At 38.9% G+C, this 24173-nt stretch overlaps 1 protein-coding gene across 5 annotated transcripts in view; it reads right to left on the bottom strand.

Annotated features, from left to right (window-relative positions):
- Window positions 1-24173, bottom strand: part of DLC1 (DLC1 Rho GTPase activating protein) — a 214811-nt gene that overhangs the window by 31592 nt on the left and 159046 nt on the right. The window contains exon 1 of one of the 5 annotated variants that reach the window (XM_059469730.1): window positions 6421-6502. The exons of the other annotated variants lie outside the window; for them this stretch is intronic. Coding sequence (XP_059325713.1) covers window positions 6421-6433 — 13 coding nt within the window. The 5' untranslated portion in view covers window positions 6434-6502. Of the gene's footprint in view, window positions 1-6420; window positions 6503-24173 lie in introns of those variants that run through there. 5 annotated transcript variants of the gene reach the window in all.

Here is a 24173-nt window from a genome sequence, read left to right on the forward strand (position 1 = left end):
GGGATGGGGAGAGGGGGACTCACAAATTCTGAAGGCAAACCATGTATGACACCAAATATAAATACTGCTTCCGAGTCATAAAACCCCTAGAAACAGTGATGAATGTTACTCAGATATTCCACAACTATATGATGACGACTAAAAAAATACTCTCTTTGTGTTGTCTCCTGCTGGCTTTGGGTTAAACATGGGACTGACAGTATTTTTCAAGCTACAGAGCCTTGAAGCAAGACAGTAACTATGCAGTTGATGTTATGTATAAACCACAGGACACTGGGAGAAGAAACAGAGTATGTTTGGAATTTGTGTGGGAACAGATGAAGAAGTAAGGAAACAGATGTTTAAGATCATATATTGATGTTTTCTCTGAAAAAAAAAGCAGGAAGCTGAAAACACCCCCTTTTTTTTGGTCAGCAGAACTTTTGAAAAAAGCAAATGGCCTACTTCCACTGATAGGATTTCAGTTTGTTTATTTCCTTATTGATGAAAGCTAAATAAAAATAAAAATTTTTAAAAAAAGAATGTGACTGGTTTCCAAAATATCTACAGAGGTGTATGTTGGCTGTATGTACCTTCCCTCCTTCCCAACTATACCAAATTACAGAATATAGTACTTTTAATTGCTCACCAATACTCTTGCAAGCACAATACTGCTTTTGTGGACCAAAATTTAATTATTAAACTTGAACCTCTTCATAGTCTTCAATATATCAAAATCACTTCAGAAATTTTTCAGCTCACAACATAAAAAGAGAACATTTGTTGAAAATATTTCAAATGTTTAGAGATCGAGACCACACTTGTTAAAAACAATGGAAGCCTCCATCAATTTCAGAGGACTTAACTAGGACTTTCCCAGTGTGGATCTGTGGGTCTCTAAAACCCAACTTTTCCAGGAATAAATGGGGTCAGTTTCACTATTTTTAGCATGGGGAGAAACCCAGGTTTTCATCAAAGAAAGGACAGTGCCCTATTTCAGCAGGTCAGAGAGGAACAAAAACCACCTCTAGAGCATGCCCTGGCTGGCAAGAGGCCCTTTCCTCTGTCAAGAGGACCAAGCACAACTGATTAGCTCTGAAAAGCACCAAATCAACATCATTTTGGGACCTAATAAAGGGCCACGGAAATAAAGGATATTCCCCATGTGTCTGTCAAGCCCCTTCCCTATACACTCTGTAACAGATTGCAATTACTGCTCATTTTCACACCACTAAATATGCTTCTAGCAGCCTAAGGTTAGCTGCATTACTTCCTAACTTGTGGAAGACTTTGGGAAAGCATGTTCTAGGACACAAAAGAATCATCACAACTCCTGGTTTACACTGTAAGTTAATAATTTATTCCTAAATAGAGTTTTGTTTTATTTTGTTGATGTTTTGGTTTTTTGTTGGTTTGGTTTTTTTACATTTTGAGCATATGCAGGAGAATTTGGAAATAAATTTAAAACCCAATGTGATCTGAAGATAAAACACTAACTTTGTTTAATCAGAAAACTATAGCTTGATGTGGCAGTTTTCCTGTCTATTACCGATAAATAACAACTTTATTTATAGGTTAAAGATGGTCTTCTCTCATCTTGTTTTTAAGAAGGTTCACAGATGAAGAGGAACAAGATGTGAAATGACTTAAAAAACTCTCAAGAAATAATTGGGCACATGGGTTATTTATCTGGCCTGCTTAACACAGGGTGGTCTTGGAGGAGGATTATTTGGGGCAGAGAAAGCAGTTAGTCAAATCCTCTGATGGAGGTCATGTTGACAGATTCCAGAGTGAGAACCAAATCCTCCTCCAAAGAGTGGGAAATAGAAGATGACTTTAACCTTCTCTTCTCTCAGAAATTACTTGGTCAGCATGACCTTTGAGAACATACTGAAGGGCAAACATTGACTGTTGCTAGTCCCAAGCCCAGCACTAAAATTGCCCCGTCTGCAAGCTTGTGGTGTGCAAAGCTCAGCTCAAAGGCTCATTCAGCTCCAGAGGGAGGCAAGGGTGAGCAGGCCCAGCATGAGGGTACTTCATCTAAAAAAGGCACAAAGTGTGGGCTACTGTTCAGATCTAGGAAATAACAATGCTGTAAGAACTGATGTGAACTGGCTCAATGGCTCCTACAAAAGTAGATTTTCTAGACAGTTACTTCTTTGAGCTTGTAACCTCAAAATTATCTATGCATGTAGGAAGAACTGTATGGAAGAATGACTGCCTTTACATCATAACTATTTACAGTTAACCTCATTGATGATCCAGTCCCAAACTATATTGTATCATCCTGTGGGGATGACACAACACTAGATACAAAATACCAGCGACAGTGAACAGCCCAGCATAAAGCTAATTGCATCACAGACAAATGCCTTCTTTCCTGATGCAGAATTAAAGATGTAAACATGGATTTTTCCAAAGCAAATATTACTATGAATGTTCTGTTTTTAGATATTAGAGACAGTTGTAGTATTGTCTGTGATACTGCATACTTGAAAATGTTTCTCTCAGATCTAATGGTCACATTTTGTATGGATGGAAGAAGAAGTAAAGTTTAAACAGATCATGAAGCTTTACACTGGAAAGTTTCTTGTGTCTTATGTGCACAGGAAATCTATTCTTACAACTCATGGAGAACAGATGGAAGGGTGGCCAGCAGAACATTCAATTCTATGGGTCCGCAGGGTCATAGAGAGATCATTCCCAAAATGCAAAAATGCGATGGGGGACGAGGGCAGAGGGGCATGTATTGTTGGTAATCTAAATAATTTACTGAATAATCTGATAATTTGCTGAAACTTCAGTAAATTAAAAGAACAGGTCTGGGAAGGTCAAACTGTGTCCAGCACTGGTTTCAGCAATGTCTTTCAAACATCTCCTCAGGAATTTTTCTTAGTACAGACAACTGCATTTAATAGAAAGATTTAGACAACTATAAAATAAATATATTTAAACCCAGATCTATGGAACTCTGCACCCTTTAGACTTTAAAAAAATGCCCCACAATAAAGAAGTGAGCCATCCTATCATGTCTTTATAAGGAGAGACCAGATAACATTTTTTCCTGATCCTGTCTCACCTACCACAGTCCTTCCCAAGGGAAACACTAGACAATATTTGAAAGAATATTCATCCTAAGAAATAAAAATGCTTGTCATACTCAAATAGTTCAGAATGGTTCATAGTATTTATTACTTGTAACTTTCAGATAATGAAATTCAGTGAATTACAGCTAGCTGGCTATGTCATTCTCAACTCTCTTTTGGTTCTGCCAGTTTTGCCAATGGTATATTTTACTAGCAGATCTACTGATTCCAGAGATGTGCTGAGTGGGATAGGGTAGCACTGCAGCAAGAATGGCCAAGCAAGTGTCAAGTAAAAAGAACCAGAAAGTTCCAGTCACAGCCCAGTCCTGTGCAATTCCCTTTCATGAGAATTGCTCATCATTGAAGATAGAATTTGTTTTTTTCCTTTGAACAGGGGCAGGAAAAGTAGATGAGAAAATAAATAAAAACAACAACAACAACAAAAACCTTTGTAAAAAACTTGGGAAATCAAAAAACATGCAAGACCCTGATACCCTGCACCATGAAGAATTACTGATTCCTTAGATACAAGCAAGAAATATGCCTGGAATTGCTGAAATTACCAAAATTACTGTATATCTACACTTCCTATATTACTGTAGAGAATACAGAATTTTGTAATTAATTCATCCTGAAACACCACAATTCAAACTGTAATCAGAACAATATGGTACACAAAGAATATAAATTACACATGGCATCATCTCCTTATTTAGTGGAGATCAAACCAGCAAATTTTCTGTGAACTGCATATCATTTGATTGCTGTATTTCTATAACATGCACAGGAAGGAAGGGGAAACATCTGAAGTTATTTTTATTTCCCCAGGTCTTGTGGCTATACTGTATGAATGCTAGGGTGGGTCTGGCATTGTCCGAAATGTGTCAGGGTCCTTTTGCATAGCCTCATTTCCTTCTTCCTGTCGCTAGGAAGGATAGTTAAGCATGAAAAGTGCTTGTTTACTGCACAGGACCATCCTGTTAAACACATGAGCTCTCTTCCTCTGTCTCCTTTTAACCAGCCGAGGGTGCATTGTGTTTATGCTCAAGCCAGCAGCAAAACCCCCATCAGAGGAGAATTGGAAGAGAAGCCTGAATCTCTCAAGAAGCCCAAACATAACACACTGTGGTATTCTGCCTAGAAAAAGAAAATTTATAGTGCAAACTGCATCTCTAAATATTTGCGGAACTCATAAATTCACATGCCTCAAACAAACCGCTGCCTAGAATGTAATGAATCAGAAGAACCAGAAAAGTAAAACCAAGCCACCTCATCTCCTTTTTCTAGGAATCTTAATATAAACATTCAACATCAGTGAATGAGTACAACTACAGTACCTTTTTCCAACACCCCACCAGAGGCAAAATACACTGGGCATTTGTAAGCTTCCATGAGTAGCATCAGTATTCCTCTCTGGCCCACCAAGGGCAGCTGCAGAAGTGGCTGGGAAGACCCTGACTCAAGAATTAAAAATCCTAGACTGAATCTACACTAGTGAAAAATAAAACCAAATAAAACCACCAGGTATGTTCTTGCTGTTCACTACCACTTAGAAATAATATTTTGTGACATGTAGGAAGTTAAAGCCTTATGGTGTTTAAAACAATGTATTAGCATTTCCTTTTGTATCAATTAACAACCCAAGTTATTTTAAAAGAAGATGGTATCAAGAATTCCTAGAGGTCACATAGCTCGAAATGCCCTGATTTCTATGAGCTTGTAGATGAAAAGAATCTTGTGAAAACAATATCTACGTCTTCTCTTACATATACTGTATTCCATAATCAAAGAATCTCAGTCCTCATGATGATCCCATCAGCAAACTGAAGTAGTAACCCAAACCCATTAATCTGAGGGACATTCATCCCACTCCCTGGCCATCTCAGCCTTTTTCTTTTTGTTTTTGTTGCTTCTACTGGAGATGCAGAGCAGGATGCAGTAATAATACCTGACAGATACACTATAGTAGGCTACAGCTGTGGCATCAACAGACACACCTAATACCAACTCCATGTGCTGTCAGACAGCAATGGCCTGCTTGCCAGACAGATGTTGAATCAGTCTGGCACTGAACTGTTGACAGATTCATACTCAGAGGCTCATAAGAAATCTGCCCATTATCTTCCTTCACTACAAATAGCCTCAAAACATAACTTGACTCAGAGAATTGTTATTGAACTGCTGTCAGGAATTTCTTTATCAGGGCAGGGCAATTCAAACAGATCACACTTACTCCTGTAAAAAAATTAAAATAATTGATGGCTAAGATAAAAGCATTCCTCAGGCTTTCAAATCACGTGTGTTAAGTACTATGACACATCAGACAGAACCTTCTGACTTAGCTAAATACATTGCTTAAATGTAGTTATGTCTTCAAATTTTCCCAAAGAGAATACGAGGGGACAAAAAACTGAAAAGAAACCTGCTGTACCAATAGTAAGTGCCTTGACTGGCAACAGAGCTCATTAGGTTAATGGCAACACATCGCTCAACAACTTCACGGTTTCGGTGGAACGAAGTCATTGCTGTGGTTTGCGAAGAAAGGGAGGGTGACACGGAACGTAAAACTGACCGACTGGAAAACGGCATCGGCTTTCTGTTTTCCTCGAGAAGGGAAAAAGGAAGAGGGGGGTAGGGGTGAGCCCGTCCGGCAGGAGCTGCTGCTCCTCCACCGGGATCAAAGCCGCCGGGGGTGACATCAGGGCTGGCCACCGCCGCACGGGGGGAGCCACCGGGCTCCTGGAGGCCATCGGGCTAATTACGGAAAACTTCAAAAGGAACTCGACGGTTCCCGTCTCGCAAGGACTCCCAAAAAAAAGAAAAGTCACCCAAAACAGAGAAAGACTAAAATTAGGTGGTGGAAAAAGGAAACGGAAAAAAATCCAAAAAACCAACCAAAACCAAACCACTGAAAAAGAAAGATGCGCCACGGTGATCTTCAAGGGAGCAGCCGCATCCCGAGCGGCGCTCCGCGCCCGCGGTACCCCCGCCCCTGCGCTGTTAACCCTTTCGGCCGCGCTCCCGAGCACGGCCCCGCGGGCGCTCCCCGGACACAGCAGCAACCCCGGGCTCCGGCAGCGTTCCCGTCCCACCGGGGGCCGCCGCCGCGCCGACGGCGCTTCTCACCCGCGCACACGGGGCCAAACGCCCCGCGGGACGGGGCAGCCGCCCCCTGCCAGCGCCGCCGCCCCGGGGCTGCGGGACAACACCAGCGGATCCCGTCCCTCTCTGCCCCCCAGCCCCATGCGCTGCCCCGCGGCACTTTCCGCCAACGCCGCCCGCGATGCGCGGAGCTGCGCCCCCGGCGCAGAGCCGCCACCCCCAAAGCGAGCCGGGAGGGGAACCCCGAGCTTACGTGTGAGGATCATGGTCTCCGCCGGCCGCGGTGGCTCCGCGGGGCTGCCTGCGGGGCCGGCTGGCTGCGTCCCTGCCCGCCTGCCTGCGCGGCGGCGGCGGCTCACAAGTGACACCGGCCCGGAGCAGCGAGCGCCAGCCCGGCCCCCGCACCGCCCCCGGCCCGCCCCCGGCCCCGGCCCCGGCCCCGGCCCCGCTCTGCGCCCGCAGAGACCCCCCGAGCGCGGGCACGCGGCAGCAGAGCAGATACGCCGCACACGCATCCCCGCATACGCACCCGTGCACACACACACATGCACCCCTGCACACGCTCACGCACACGCACACCAACGTGCACACACACATACACACGCACCCCTGCACACGCTCACACACACACATATGCACACGCACCCCGGCACACGCACCCCTCCACACGCTCACACACACACATATGCACACGCACCCCGGCACACGCACCCCTCCACACGCTCACACACACACATATGCACACGCACCCCGGCACACGCACCCCTCCACACGCTCACGCACACGCACATGCACACGCACACCAACGTGCACACACACATATGCACCCCTCTCCCCTGTCCCTCCAATGCACGTCTGGGGAGTCCAGGGGAATGACACAAACCAGAGGTAACGCGCTCAAAACCGGCATAAAGGCTCCTGTGCCTTTTGTTCCTTTGGTTTCTAATGGCTGTCAGCTCTTGCGGTGGCCAGGTTTCTAAAAAGCAGTCAGCAAAGCTCTCAATACTTTTCCCAGGAAGCACAGACAGGAGAGTTGACTGAAAAGGCATCATGGCTCATTAGTGTTACAGACTGGAGAGGTTTGGAATGGCCTGAGCAGCCCAAGGCATGGGGGATGCTGAGCCTTCAGCCAGAAGCAAGCCATGCAGGAGGACCAGGGCATGCCAGTCCCTCCCTCTACAGACAGCATGCTGAAGAGTGCTGTGAAATTTTAGAATTCTTGAGCACCATCAAAGTCTCAGTCTGAACCTGGATGGAAAACAAATATTTTTCCTATGGGGACCATGGAACAGTGATGGGCGAGTCTTGGAGATAGTGAAGTAAGCCTGGCTTCATAGTTCTGTGTCTGGTAGTTGCTGCCTACACTACTTATTCCCCTTTGTATTTTGCAAAGTTTTTTTTTTAATTCTTGTTGCTTGGTTGACACATTCAGGACTGTAAAACAGCACAAACCAGGTACTTTTGAGCAGCTGCCAAACTATGAGCATGGAAAAAAGTATTGTGAAAATTTGAAAATATCTGGACCCTGTCAAAGACTATGATTGGTTCATTTTCTTCCAAGACAACATCATATTTTGTATTCACTGGTGTTATTCTAATGTTCGGTTGTCATTTCTGCACGATGGATACAGATGTAAAGTATACATAGTGAGATGCTTGAGCTGGCAGTTTCCTGAAGAATAAACATCTCCCCCTTCTAGGAGGAGGAGGCTGCAAACTGTGGCCAACTGGCCATTATAGTGTTGTTTCTGGAAACCCCTGCACAGCTCTAGATCATTAATTTACTTTAATAGCCCCGAAGAGGATGGAAATGCACTATATCTTCAAGATTAACTTTACATCTGTAACCTGCTTAATCAATTACCCCTTCATATCTAACCTGGTTTATGCACATTTTGGCATAGCCACATTTACCTTCATTTTTGAATGTTTCTTGTAAGGTCAGGATATATGTTTATTAGATAGGTCAGGCATGTAAAATGTTAATTCCTAACTCTAGCATGGGGAAAACAGACATATGCTATGCCCCAGCTGTTGAACAGCCAAAGTAATCCCAATCTAATTGGCTTTCTGTATGTATTGTCTTTCATTTTATGCAGTTGGTAGAGTAGTAAGTGTCAGAGTAGTCCTGACGAGATGAAATATATTGGTTGCATATTGTGTGTGATTTCCAGTCTGAATTCCAGGGGAAAAAAAAAAAAAAAGAAGAAATTTCTCCAATAAATATCCTCAAAAAGAAGGGGGTGGGGGTGGGAAAATGAAAAAAAAAAAAATTATCAAGAACGTGTAGGTAAACATGCTGGCCCAAAGGCATTTCTGTCACAATAATAATGCTGGAACCAGGAGACCACCAAGTGTCAAGTTAATACCCTCTGTAAAATCAGGGTTTGTTCCTGTAAACACAGACTGCCTAGGCTGCTTCCTGGACCAAGCCTTCATTTTTGTATAGGAAGCTTTTGTATAGGACCCACAGGAAGCTTTTGAAGGAGGAGAGAATGGACTTCACAGAAAAAATGGGAAAGGTTGAGGCAACTCAGCATTGTGAAAGGGAACTCAAAAAAATCTAAAAATGAGATGAGACGTACAATAGTGAAGTAAAATCCAAATTGAGAGGATTGTGTGATAGCAGCAAATCAAGAATTTGAAGTCAGAGATTCATTTGAGGATTTTGAGAGGGGTGAGTGATAAGATCAGTGAATACTTGACAAATGTGTCCCAGACACAGAAGATGGGAAACTCTCAGTAATTAAATCAAAGGTTATCTACCACTCTGTTAAATAGCAAATGAATGCTATTTAATGATGATGCTGACAATGAAACACTATGCTTGTGCTTTTGTTCAGCACTCCTGTTCTACTTGCAAATCTAATTAGCTTCCACAGTAAAAGAGGAATCTCCATCCTCATTCAGTCTCTGCAGCCATGTCAGAAACAGTGACTTTTGTGATGGAGCAGTCTGTCTGTTGGGATCATTGCTAAATAGATGCTGGAGGATTATCACTGACCTGGATTAGATTCTTGCTGGTAATCTAAAAGAGAAAGGCTTTGATTGTAGTTTGTTATCAACTGCTGAAGACACACAGTCACTGAGGCTTGCATTTTAACTTGGAATTCTATAGGGCTGCTTAAGCAGGAGTATTTTTGGAGCTGAAGCGAGGCACCAGTCTCATTTGCTGTAAAACGTGCTCAGAGGAACATTCCACCTGAGGCATGGGTGTTTAACAGGCTACAAACACCCTAATCACTCATCCGGCTTTAAAGAGTGTTGTGAAATCAGAAGAGCTTTGGCCTTTAATATTTTTATTTCTTTATCTCTCTGGCTATTCAAAGAGCAGGCAACTGCCTGACAGAGACCCAGAGTTTTGGAAGTAGCCTGCCTAAGAGGATTGTTTCTGTGGAGTACTGTTATCCTTAATGCAATCAATGAGCTCTTGCTGGATGGTAAAGTAATTGTAAAGGGTTGCCCGACAGGCACAATTACTCAGTTTAAAAGGTGAATTCTCCTTCTGTTGTAACTGCATAAGGGAGTGATTTGCAGGAAGGCATCTAATAATAAGGACTTGATTGTCCTCTGCTTTCCCTCCCAGGCCCAAATGCCTTAATGGTTAACTGTACCCCTGTCATCCTTTTTCTTCTAAATAGTGCAGTACACAGAGAAGTTCCAATTCACAATTAGTCAACTGACCTGCTGGTACAAACACAGGATTGTCAGACACATGACTGCAATTCTAAATGCTAGTATTAATATCCTCTTAGCAGCAGCATGATAGATTATGGAGCACTTTCAAACTGAGTTTCCAGGCCTCTGGTTCTGGGCTTCTCGACTGCGGTATATCTGTATGTAGCATTTCCACAGCCCAAAGCACTTCCATGTTCCAACCATTGTCGGTGAAATAATTATGTCTGAATTTTCTAGCACTTGACTTTGCTGAAAGTAATTACTTTAAGAAGTCTGTAATTGTTCAGGCCTCTTGACAAAGAGTGTTTGCACTATCACTTTGCAGAGATAAGTGACACTAACAGTGCCTTGCTTTCAGAGAAGGAAAGACATGGTTTCACCTCCTTGAGAGTCACAAAATGAAAGAAAGCATCTACCCAAAATGCTTTTTCACAAAATACATAGTAAATTCACTATATTGCACAGAGGTACTGCTCTACAGCTTGTAATTTATGGTCTCTCTGCTCTAGAAATCTTCCTGTACACTATTAGAAATGTTATCAGCTTGTCATGTATATTAGACTCTTGTTGCTGATCCCAGGCAACATTCAGTTGGGTGTTTCCCCCCTTTTTTAAACAACAAAAACCAATAAAGATAATTAACCTTGGCTTATTCTTTATGGTCCATATAAGCAGCTATTTTAAAACAAGAGCTAAGAGCTCTGTGCTTTTGCCTACTTTTGAATGCCGTCAAACACTGTGAGTTCAACAGTTCAGGCTGGAAATGAAATAACCAAGTTCACACTGTATTGGTTAAACTCTATTTCTAAAGGCAAAAGACAATAAGAAACAAAAATATAATCAATTGACGAAGATACAATAGGATAAAATATAAATATGGAAAAATAAAATAGGAGAGAAAATCGGTATTTCCATTTTAAGCAGAGATGATAAGCTCTTTAGCTTACATGGAATACCGCTGGTCTATAGAAATTGATGGAGATGTAGGGTATCTCTCCCATATTGTGGTTAAGATGCTGTCACAGGTGAAGGTGTATTTTTGAAGACTGCAGAATTTTCTGCGGTTAATGGGTCAGCCTTCCCTTCAATTAAAAGCTATATTTTTACCTTAGAAAGTTGATTCACCTTTGCAAAAATAACCAACTGAATTTAATGTTCAAGAGAGTAGGGAAAGTAGATAAACTAAATCTTATCCAGAAGAAGTGCTTAGAGAAGCATAGTTAGAATTTCCAGCCTGTGATGAGAGCACAGAGATGATCCAGAGTAAGTGTATCCCTTGTGACACATAGAAGTCCTTCTTCCTTATATTTAGAAAAATTCAGAATAACTGTACTATTGCTGATAAAGAGAGCATCCATAATTGATCACTTCTTCACAAAAAGGTATCTTAACCTTAAATTATCAGGATTAAAACCTCTGCATTATGTGGTCAAAATGGTTGTTCAAGTGAGACCTAATGAATGTGCAAGTTGAAGGGTGACTGTCTGTTACACTGCATTAGAGAAAGCTGTAATGAAGCTTTTTCTTGGCCAAGGCACCATCCCTAGGTGGTAATTGCCTTGGTGGCTGTGTGGCAGCAGAGTAGCACCAGGAGTCATCTCCAAACCCTCTCCTTTCTTTGTGGGTCATTTAAAAGGAGACATCAGTGCCCAAGTCTCACCCCAATTCTCTTCCACTGTGTTTGCAAATCACAGTGTGCAATCAAGTGTTAGAGGAAGATGGCACAAAGGATGCTTTTACTCTAAATATATACTACAAAAAGATGAGCAACTTGATGATGGTGTAAAATGGTGGCAGGAAATAAAGCTCAACTTTGTGTTGCTTGACAAATTACTATTTTTTTTTTCAGAACAATGCTCTTGTTTTCACTTTGTGTTCTTGTGATAACAGCTATAGCATTATTGAATCAACCTGCGCTTCACTCTTCATTTTTAAAGCAAGTAGATTTTACCTTCCACCTTTAAAATCCTCACTTTCCAAGGCATTCCAATGTTAAGATGCATTTCTGTAAACCTCATTCTCTATTCACTCATGACCTCCAGTCTGATGAAGAAAAAAGGTCAGCTTTTACAGAGACAACAGTAACCTTTCATTAAACAAGATGTAAGATGTAAGTTGCCCATTAAAGTAGATGAAAACTGAAAGACTGATGCCTTGAACATGTCAAAACAGTGATCAAAAATTGGTTTATGAAGCAGCTGTGTTGTTATGTTACACATATGCTAGACTTTTCAGCATAAGACCTGGGACTGTGTCAGCCATGCAGCACCCAGCTGGAGTTAAAAGGAGTAAAGGGAAAGGAAATAAAGGTTTTGGGGTGTGTTTTTTGTTTTTTTTTTTTTTTTTTTTTTTTTTTTTTTTTTTTTTTTTTTTTTTTTTTGCTAATTGGGGGTATTTTTAATTATATTGAATATAAAATTATGAACAATGAAAATTTTCTTTTCAAAAGTAAATTTTTTCTTACTTCCATCTTCCATCTTGTGAGATCCAAGGCTTTTTACCTAAATGAGGTCTATATTCATTAAATTTATTTCCTCTGGAGGAAATAAGCACATGCACCCACCTGAACCAGTTGACCCATTATGTGAGAGACTGTGGCTGTTTTAGCCTTGGGGAAATCTCCAGGACTCAGGAAATAATTTTAAACCCATGACTTTGTAAAGCATGATAACTATGGCAACTGGAACACATACATTGTGATGGGTAATTTCACATCAGCATTCATCAGGGGAGGTACTAGCTTGGTACTACAGCATGGAGAGTAGCTATTGTTAACATCATGTGAAGCTACAGAGACAGGGAAGAAGGAAAACACATGTTAGTAAGCCCAGTGGTCAAAGTGAGGTCTGGTGTAAGTCATAATAGATTCATAATCCTTGGTCCTCTTCTTGACAGCACAGTAGACTGAGACCCAAAATACCTATCTGCAGTCTTGTTTTAAATTATCAGACAGCCTTGGTCTATCTACGCCCATTCCCATATTTCATTTTGCCTTAGATAAATTAGGGAGAATGGTACATGCCTTTTTTGCAAAGTGTTTGAGAAGTACTGTGAAAAGTACTGTGTGAATTTATTTTATTTATGTCTAATAAAAGTCCTCTTGCAGATTGCTAATTTGGCTTCTTTTGTTGTTCATGTCTATGCTCTTGCTTATTGTAACTGAAACCTGGCTTATAGCAGCAATTACCTTGCCTTTTACTGGGAGATGTGTACATGCAGACAGTTATTTAAGAGCACCTTAAGTAACTTGCTAGTGTCAACACCCATAATGATGTCTGAGGAAAGACAAGAGAAGTGGAGGGGGAAGCTAGCTGTCGTGCCAGCAAGAACAAACTGAGTTGGAGAAGATTTATTAGGTGTATATTGCTCAGATAAATGTGATCCTGACTTGAATGAGAGCCAGCAATAGCAAGGGGAGGGGATCAGGCAGAAAGAAGTGGCTGTTTGGACTTCGTCAACAGATTCAAGACCTGAGGAGGATTAGGAGGAGTAGCAGAATTGTTGGGGTGCTCATTCATCACCTTAACATTTAGGGTTATGAATTCTAAATGGATGGTCAGTTTAGCTGAAAAATGCTTCCTCCTCCTTCTTGCTACATTTCTCTTTAGGCCAGTAGGTTTGAGAGTGAAAGTATTGCGTGATGTTATTTGTGAACATGATACAATGCATAGAAGTGACTGACACGTTAATAGGAGCTTTCGTGTTTTAAAAACAGTCTCATATTCTGTTACATGACCACAAGAAAAAGAAACATGGAAAATGGTTAGTATGCTTTCATATTTCAACACTGTCACATTATGAAGAGCTACCTTTTTTACTCTCCTTTTTTTGAGGTTTTACTTTTGTCTTCATATCAATTTACAAAGACATATGGTAAATTAGTTAATTCTTGAGAGAGGTAAATCTCTTCTATCTAATCTTAGCCCAGAGCAGTTTTTGAATACCTACTTTCTGAATTAAACAAACCCAAGCTCCTATTTCTTATGACTGGGAATATATGAAAAACCATTATTTTTGTTAAAGTAAAAAAAAAAAAAAGAGGATCCTGTCATATTCTGAAATGTCTTTTTTTTTTTTTTTATTCAACTTCAAAATGTAAATACAGATAGCAGTGATTGGACAATGCTTTAACTTATATCTCTTTGCCCAGTACACCTGATAAACTGAGATTACCATACTGTTATATTAAATTTTACAACAGTTCTGTCACTAGATCAACAAAGTAATCCCTATACTTGATTTCTATTATTTTAAAGCAAACATGCTATGAAACAGATTCTTTCCTGTGGTAGCTGGTCTTTTTTAAAGCCTGTGGTTGCTCAGTAATTTGCAAGAGCTATGCATCTACTGGAATTACTGTTAGACACGAGAAATTGATAACAGGCAAAGGTTTTCTTATTCCATTCTATATCAAATGTTTCACATTTCTGTATGACACCTTTAGTATAGCAAATGTGTTCTGAAGTGCCCCTTTCATTTTCCATGACCACCAAGTGGCCAGCTGCACCAGTGATATGATTGCCTCTGTGGGCATCTGAAAAGTTACATATGTGGAACAAATACTCTGATGTTTTAAAAATGTTTTTGGCGTTGGATTTTCTTTAGTTTCCATTGATTTTAGTGAAGATTCATTAATGCACATGATGGGTGGTAGAAAACAATAAGCCTGAAGTAGATATAGAACCTGATTATTTCTTCATGGAAAATTACGTTAAAACTATGAACAACATTATTTAAAGGATGTGGTAAACAAGGGTTTGGATCATTTCTGGTCTAGCACTTCAAAATGATTAGGATCCATTTTGAGAAAAGTAATATGGGGGAAAAAATTCATTGAGCTAATCTGCTTTTTGTTTGATCACAGCTTCAGAGAGTTCAAGGCAGCCAGGGACATACCTGTGCTAGGATCAATGGTGCAAGTGATTAACAGTAATAGGACAGCCTGAACCTTTCATGCTCAAACCAGAACTTTCTCTCCTTTGAAACAAGAGCCTTTACATCACTCAGTAGAATTGTATTTCTCATGAGCAGCACTGGAGTACAGAAATATTCTCAGTTTTCTTTGCTGAGGAATCTTTATTTTTCCAACCACAGATCTCAAGATCAACCCTGCTCCTGGCCTTTGATTTTTAGTCAGGAAGTATAAACAATGACTCAAAAGGTGTATAGGCAGAACTTTCCATCTGATTTACCCAGTATATTTTTATAATCTGTCGTGCATGTCATGTTGACCTTAATAACTTAAGATCTAAGAAACTAAGATTGCCTCTTTGCTCCTTAATGTAAACCAGTGTTACCACTAAGAAAAACCGTTTAAAAAAATCCTGAAAATTTAGTTGCTAAGAGGTTAGAATATGGAATTTCTGAGCTGATCAAGTGAACTGAAGTATTTGGGAAATATGTGGAAATAAAAGCCACATGTGACTGGCCTAGGGTGCAAGAATCCCACTTGACAAAAAACTATGAGCCTAATATTAGCCTGATATCCCAAAATCATATACTGTTTTGCATGTGGTTTTATATCAAAGATGAGAAGATTATATGATTGTAAATATGTAAGAAATGAGCCCAATCCCCAAACTGGTGTTCACCTTTATGTTAGACAGGTATCTGAAAGGCTCAGTAGCTTATCTCCTTTGCTATTTCTGTTGCACTTCACAAAGTTAGCTGACTTCATTATGAGATTTGAGCCATGAGGGAAACTTCCTGGCTAGCATACAGAATGAGAACAGGCGCAGTTCATCCTTAGATTTGCTTCTGAGGTGGTGAGTTACTGCCCACCAAAGTAACCTTTTAGCTAACCTGGGATTCTTGGGTGCTCCATCTGTTTCTAAAGGGCAAAGTAACTTCCTGCATTGCCTTATGATAGCACCCTTTCCCCCACTAAGCCATATAAAAACCTTTGTACCTTGAACAAGAATTTCTCATCTTCATGTCTATAGCACCTATGCTGGATATTAGTTCACCTAATGCCAGCTTCTCCACCTCTTTTTTCCCATTTCCTTTTGGAAATTCCTTTCCATTTCCTTTTTCCCATTTCCTTTCCATTTCTGTCTGTGTCTTCTTTTCCCTTTTATAGATAGCTTCTACTAACAGCAGTTGCAAGGGGCAGAAGTGCCTCCCTTAGATCTTTTCCTTATCTTCTATTCTTTTGGCCAACCCAGGTAATGAGCAGGCAGAACATTAGGTCCAGAGCTGTTGGGTAGTTATCCCCAATGAGGGAAAAGCATACAGACCAAAAGGAGGAATTGACAAATGAGTTTCTAGATTCCCTAGGAGGAAGTGAGAATCTTGGTTTCAAAATGTAAATATTGGAAGACGGAGAGACAAGATCACTGCCACACAGAGTGAATTGTGACCAAGTAAAGTGTATCTGCAATTGTAGTAACACAAATCTAGCAATTAATTTAATGCTTCCATGGAGCCAGTTAATATCCAGTGCTCAGAACCCTTGGATATGAACAAATGTACTAAATGAAGGAGGAAGGAGAATAGCCTTCAAGTATCCTGATGAATTTCTGCTAGAATTGTTTTATATAGCAATTAGTTATGTTAGGACAATCATAATCAGAGTACCCTGAGTATAACCTAAACCAATATGAGAGCTACCTAACACCTTATAGCTACTCTAGAATGTATTGCAGAGCATTACTGAAAGCCTAGACAATTGTGATGGGTTGCTCTGTTTGACATATAATAGTATTTGTCTGCTTACAAGATCTCCTTCCTTGGTTAGAAAGGACTTTGTTTATTTCAGTATGGAAAGGAATTTAAATGTCATTTTTACAAATTCGTGTATGTAATTTGATTTAGTTTGAAGGGTATATTGAAATTGAAGTGCATAAATGCTTGCATGATCATGTGCTTAGTTTTTTGGTGATGGATTTCCAGGATCTTTAACACTCTATTTCTATGTTCTCAGCCACACTTCATCTGAAACTCTTAAACTCATTCCATTAAGCATATCTCCTCAAGAATGAAAAGCTGATGCTTTATCCTCTGGCCACTTGTACCCACTATTTCTGATCTGACTGATAATGCCAGAAATCGAAGTACAGATTATCAGAACAGCAAGGCTTTTCATAATGGTCTCTCTGCATGAAAAGTCCATGTGTCAGCTAAGAAAATGAATTTTTAATAATACTTGGCATTGAATGAGTGGTTTGTCTCAACGGAGTGCATCAAGCACTGCTTATCTGATCTTTGTAACTCTGAAATAGAGTTCACCTATTTGAATGATCTTTTTCTTAGCCATCTTTATATCAAGAAGCTTATTCAGGATATGATATCCTCAATTTCAACACATGGATTTATTTTTTTAATAAGGAAATAAAAACACAGTAGGGATATTTACATCGGTGTGCTCAATAACATTTCTCTGTTGCACAGGGAACAAAGTTTTCTGTGCCTGTTTAAAATTTTGGATAAATTCATGCTAACTTTTTAAGCCAGGCAAATATTATGAAGTTTATGCATGAGTTTAATATATCTTTTGAAGATACTATCGATGACCATGATGTCCTTTCCATTCTGTACTTAATTACTAAGTATCATTTTGAGTACATGGTACTATGCAAACTTCATGTGATGCCACAGAATGCAGCTCTGCAATTTGCAGTGTTGGCAAATAAAGGCTCTTAGTTTTCTTTGTAGCAGTTTACAATAGACTGTTGTCCTGGGTTTGCTTTAATTGAATTTTTGGTGATGAGGAAAAGGGCCAGTGGTCAACCTGCTACAACTGTGTATGCATCTACTGTAAAGAAATAAATATGCTCTTTAAGACTAATTTAGAGACAAATGCCTCTTCTTTGCTATAGATTTGAAATAATAATCTGAAAAAATAAATATATACATTTAAAAAGCAAAGTAGTTATTCTTGGTTCATACAGCAGCAGCTTTAAAAAACAAGCATTCCTTCATGGACTAAAGATGAATCAAAGTTCTCTGATTCCTGTAAAAAAATGTGTATCTACAGTCAGAGTTTGTTCTGGATCAATTCCAGTACATTGTGACAATGGGAACTAGAAAGGAAAACTCAAAAGGGTATTTTTAATCACTTTTACCTCTATTAACAATGTGATGCTATTTCCATTGTTCCTGTTATAAAAATAAGTAGCTGACATGTTCCCCAGAATTGATTATTGTGTTTTAATCAACAGAACAGCCATCAAGATATTTCAACCTATCAGGAAAGGGAGTGGAAAGGAGCTGACAGAGAAACCTCAAAGGAAGGACAAGACACTGTGTCTTTTGTCCTTTGTTCCAAGATGGAAATAAACTGTCTCCACTTCTGATAAGCTTTTCTTTTGATCTTTGTTTGCAATAATTAGGGTTAGACACTAAGTTATTTTATGAACCATTTCAGGTTTAGCTCCCTCTTCGTTAATATGAATATGAGCTATTTGACCTAAGCAAACAACCCCATTTAATAACTTTTTATTATTTGCTTTAATTTATGGAGATTTTGCCTAATATGCAAGGGAACTAGATAGTGATAGATTTGGGGAAGATGAAAAGTATTTTTTTCTTCAGATTTAATTTTACATCATATTTTATAATTGTGAGAACATAAAATACATAAAAAGATATAAAGATCTGTTTTCTGTCTGTCTGTCTCTATTGTATAAATACATATATAGTTATATACAGATATAATTTCTAACAATTTAGGAATGTTCATCACACTGTGTTTCCCTCTAGTTTAGATGTTTTGGAAAATCTGCACTTTGCATTAAGGGTATAGATTAGTGCTCTCATTTATAAATATCAGTAAATATGTCAGGCTGTGGAGAGATGCAGCCTTTTACTCTAATTCATGCTGAAAGGCAAATTTGATCCAGGCATCAAAGGAAATACTGGGAAATAAGAATTTAGAATTCAGCTAGACTAAGTTAGAAGCATAATTGAGTTGTTATCTGCTTGTGGTGCAAACATAACAAGAAATTCAGGAGTTAGTTTAAGAAAAAAATGTGGTTTTCTTTGTTTGCAAAGCTGGACTTTGTTCTAGGCAAAGCCCCTCCCAACAATTCAAACCCAAAGCAACACAAATTAACAAACAAAACCAATGTACTCCAAACCCATCAAACCAAAAGCCATCTCCATAGAAAACTAAAAAAATTAATAGGAATACTTAAATACTTTGTAAATCTAGGCAGTTTTCAATAAATAGCAGAATTCAGGATACTACAGAGTAAAACAAACATAATAGTCCAAGAATGTAGGCATCATAATTTCAGACAACAGTCCAGAATTAAAGTGTGTATATATTTTTACGTCACTGATCATAGATTTTAAAGATCATTGTAACAACCTGAATCACAAGTCTTGCTTAGGTTTCCTGCTTCAAGTTTAAACTTTAAACATTTTAAACTCCCTTAGGAGTGCCCCTTGATTTTAAGATTTCAAATGACAACTTCAAGGTTTAAAACATGACAAATTAATTCAGAATTTATAATGTGTGTCTTAATACAAATTTTTATCCCCTTAGAATCTAGTTTTTCACCAGTGTTCTTTTGTATTGTCCTGGAGATCATAATAAAGCTGTGGGATTGCAATGAGAACTAAATGATGCAAAGCTGTAACATCCCTCCTAATGTCAAGAGCAAAAAATATTATGTGTGCTTTGCTGAGACACATCATTGCATTAGTATACAGTTTCATGTCTGCAGATGTAAAAAATGCTATAATTTTCAGTAGCTTCCTGAAACATGTAATATAGTCATTTACTGTAAAATACAGAATGCTCTTTAAGGGATATAAATTGCTGAATCTCTGTCTCTCCAAAGGAATAGTCTACTCTTATCAACTGAGTAAGTGATACAGTCTAAACAAAGGGTAATAATGTTCAACTGGAATTCCAGGAAAGGAAGCTTAATGCGAACTTCCTGATTTAATCTTACAAAAATAGAAAGGTTGATAGGATAAATGAATCACTCAGAGGAGCAGATTTTGCTTCATTTAATTAAAACAGACCATAAAAATGCCAAAGTACTCCTTTGCAACATTAACTGCAAAACTCATATACAAAGCTATTTAGAGTATCATTTTCATACATGAGACTGAGAAAAAACTCTTCAGAGAAGCCATTCAATTTTCTCAAAATTTCTTCTCATTTCCCAGCCTGGAAAACATGGTGACAGATACATGGACATTTCTTATACAATTTCCTGTATCTTCTGCTTTTGGTGGGTCAGAAAAAGTCCTAGAAATAAATTTGGAACTTCTGTTTTTGGGAGATAATCAGCAAGTCAGAGATGCATGAATATTGAAGAAAAACAAAAGAACTGTTTTAAGCCTCAAGAAGAGGTTTTGTTAGGTCCAGTTTGTGTTCACTTTAACTTCCTGACAATGTTAGCCACTCAGCTATGGATTGAACTCCCAAAGAAAGGGGAATGAACAGTTTTTTGAACAAGATACCAGATAAGTTGCTGGGAAATGAGCAAGAGAGATGGTCCTGCATTTCAGGTGGAATGGAAATGACAATGTAGTAGACTCTTTCAATCTTTAAATTGTGCAAATTTGTAACCTGTCAACACCTTTACATACAGCCAATATGAAAAATCTAAAATGTAAGTAAGCCAAATGACAAACTGTGATTAAAACTGTCTTTTTGCCCTCTACAAAACCAGCAGGAAAATGTGTAAAAAATATGTGTGTACTGCTATAACCCCCTCAACAAAAACAAGCAGGATATCCACAGTACTGCCAGAGGCCATCCATATCAGAGGAACGTGCATCCCATTTCCTGAGTCTTGCATGTGTTCAACCCACCATCAATCCTTGCCTTAGGTGGAAAGTTTTTTCTTAACATTTGGGCATGAAAATCTCATCTTCTTAGAAACAGCTTTTTTTTGCCCAATAATTTTCCATTTCTAAACTCTTCCAGGATTGACTTCTGCTTAATGGCAAGCTGGTGGATGGGAATCTTTTTGTGCTCTTAGGGAGAATCTTGCCACAGCTGGCTTTTTTTTTCCTGATTAAGGTTTGATCCCAGGTTGATTTCTTTTTTGTTTGTTTGATGTTACTAGTTTTTATTGCCCCCCACTTTGTTACTGTCTTCTATTTGGTTTTTGCGGCTGTGTTTTTTCCTTACTAGTATTTAAAGATACCCAGAATGGGATATCAGAGAGACTCTTCACCTGAGAGGGCTGCTGTGTGCATTTATGGCTGAGTGCTGCCAGGAGGAAACAAGGAGAGCCAGACCTGCTGAAGCATCACATATGTGCGTGTGAAAGATCTTCAGAAACATGCTAAGGGTAGATATGGATGACTGATAGCATCTGCAGCTGGAAGGGGTACAGCTCCAAGTTAATTCTATTTTGTTAGGTGACACTGATGTCTGTTTTACTCATTCCTGAGCCCTCAGAAAATCCAAGGACAGGATTAACCAAGTCAGATACAACTGCGATTTTTGTTTTTTGTGCCAAGATGTGAAGAATGTGAGGAATGACCTCTACATATGTAGAAAATCACATGGGAAGAGGAAGAAGTAAGAGAATGACAAAAATCCTAAACTAAATGGACTCCCTTGCCTAGTGATTGACTCCATAGTGAGAATTAGGGATTATTTCCCACTTGAGACTTAAAATGGGAAAATCCCGAACAATGCTAGAAATCAGGTTAGTGTTATATGAAGGTAGAAAAGACATATCAAGGAAAATCAAGCTCATGCTGACCAAAAAACAATGCAATCTCCTCACTCCCATTGGGCCTGAGGTATCTGGGTGTTTCAGCCAGCTGTGACTGATGAGGCGCCAATCTGTGATGAGCTAAGGATGGGATGAGAGCCTTGGAGTCAAAATGGAATTGCCTACTTTTGACCAAAATGTACTTTATAGGCGGGTGTGCTTTGACTGCCAACTATCTGTTTTCTTTTGGCACTAGAAATAACAATCTTGGATAACCTCCCTTTGGAGGTTTAGTTCCAGTTACAGATATTGCAGAAGATTCTGCATTTCATAGAAAAAAAATTATGAAAATTAGAAGGAACATGCTCATCTTTTGCCAGACTTGCAAGATATATTTTCCCCTACATATTTAGTGGTTTGGGTAATTATTTTCTTAATTAGGAGACTTGTCAAAACACATTATGGTGACTGATTTCACATCACCACTGTTTTTCCTAGCAGTTTCTGATTGCTGATTATATGTTTCAGAAAGACATTAATTCATAATTACTGACAGTAATTTCTTAGAGATCATTAGCAGCCTAAATGCTATTGCCTACCTAAGTATTTTACAGCTTCCCTAGTGCAAAGAAAATTAAAAAAAAAAATTTTTTTTTTTTTTTTTGTTTACAGTTAAAATTTCAGTTCAGGAAAGGGAGTTGTTCTGTGTTTGATTGTATATTAGGAACTTAAAGGCACAAGATGATGAAAACATGCTTCTCTGTCTGTGCTATTCCTGCATGATGGTACCTACAGAACTAAATGAAAAAAGCACACATTTGCACTACTGTGCAAGTTTCAACAGAGGTTTGCAAAGCATGCTGCAGACAATGTTTTAATGTCATAGTAATTTTAATGCAGGAGTTCTCACACAACAGTTAGAGAGACTGAAGCACACAAGAAGATATGGGCATTTTCCACAGCTACGTTCTGAACTGGCTGAGAAAATTGTGCACAAAGCCTTTTCTTTTGCCCTTTTCTGCAGTTTACCCTCAGGTACCACTCACAGCATCCCATACAATCCAGGACTGGCTTGTGCCTCACTTTTGCAGCTTTGTAGCAAGAAAGAAAGTGCTACTGGTTCCAGTACTAGACTCAAAATTGCTTGAAGTTTTTGTGCTCAGTCTGCTTCTGACACTTCCACTGCACATTGTTTCTAATGCAAGACAGTGTCATGAGGGTACCATTAAATATAATGGTTTTATACAGTATGCCATGAAAAATTCAAGTTCTGTGTTGTTTTATAGAAGGAGAAAATACAGAATGATTTTGATGTATGGACTAGTATTTGGTGCAAGGTATGTATTCAAGTATGCATCTCACCTGGTTTTCTCTTACCTTATCAATAACATTTGTAGTTTCTTATCTAGGGATAACCTTAGTGTTTATGCTGTGATATTTGCAATTCTTGATGCAAGGCAGAATCTTGCCAGTGTAGCTATTCTGTACCAGTTTACCAAAGTAATTTTAAGTATCCAGGGATATCTATTTCTTGGTCATTTTAAAACCACAGTTATCTGCAGCTTCCATTCTCTGCTAACAGATGTTTGGTCACTAGTGTTCAATATTATGCAATAAGACAGTGAGTCCCCAGAACTCCCTGTTGGGAACACAAAGTACTCTAAGATAGATCACTTTCATATTTTCTGGCATTCAGCAATGTCTAAATCTCCACAAGGTTTGTATGTCCGTTTAGTTTAAACTTGATATCCATAACTTAGATTCCTAGAGCTAAGTTTTCTCAAACTCAAAACCAGACTGCTTATATATTGAGCTGCATCTCTTTTAAATACCTATATGCAGACTATGGTGCCAAGGACTGTTTTTGAAATAAAATAAGGATTGTCTGAAGTGTTCCAATTTATGTTGATTATAATATTTCTCAGAGGACAACTGAACAGAAAGAACTTCATTTGAGGCATGGCTGCAGAAGACTTTAAAGTGTTGGAAATCTTCCTGTTATACACTACTCTCCCATGTCAACTGGGAAGAGCACAGGCTGCAGAAGTAGATTTTTTAGTAACAACTTCAGTGATATCAAGTATTTGGAAAACATGGATTGCTCCATTTTGCAAGAGTAGGACAGCAAAACATTTTTGTACATTTTCACTGATTTTATCCCTTTTGCACACACAGTATAGTAAATTATCTTGAATGATTAAGCATAGATAAATCAGTTCTTCATCAAAGACCTATGAATGTGTAATTGACATCTTGACAATTCCACAAAAAAAAAAAAAAAAAAGACTTACTGAGGCAGTTACATTTGAAATGCTGTGCAGCACATTTTTTTTTCTTCTAATGAAAGATAATTGAACATAATTAAATTACAATTTCTTCATGGTTTTGCAATGATAATATTTAAAGTCTGTGTCATTCCCTTTTTGCAGCTGATATTTTTTTCAAGGAGTCAGAGTATTGATTTTTGTGTAAGATTTCCAAGATTTCTACTTTTACTTCATTTAATGCTACCGTATTTGGTTGGGCTATTCTTATGTGAATAAGTGAATGAAGACTTGCAAAAGGTATTGCAAAAATTTTTGTGAAAGTGCAAATAATTGTTTTTTCTCAGGGCTGATCTTGTACAAAAAAAGCATCAAGCACCCTGTGGTAACAGATGAAATTAGCTGTTTGATGCAGTACCAAAACAGAATAAAAATAA

The sequence above is a fragment of the Ammospiza nelsoni genome, chromosome 4 (assembly GCF_027579445.1).
Source record: "Ammospiza nelsoni isolate bAmmNel1 chromosome 4, bAmmNel1.pri, whole genome shotgun sequence".
In the NCBI taxonomy this organism is placed as follows: Eukaryota; Metazoa; Chordata; class Aves; order Passeriformes; family Passerellidae; genus Ammospiza; species Ammospiza nelsoni.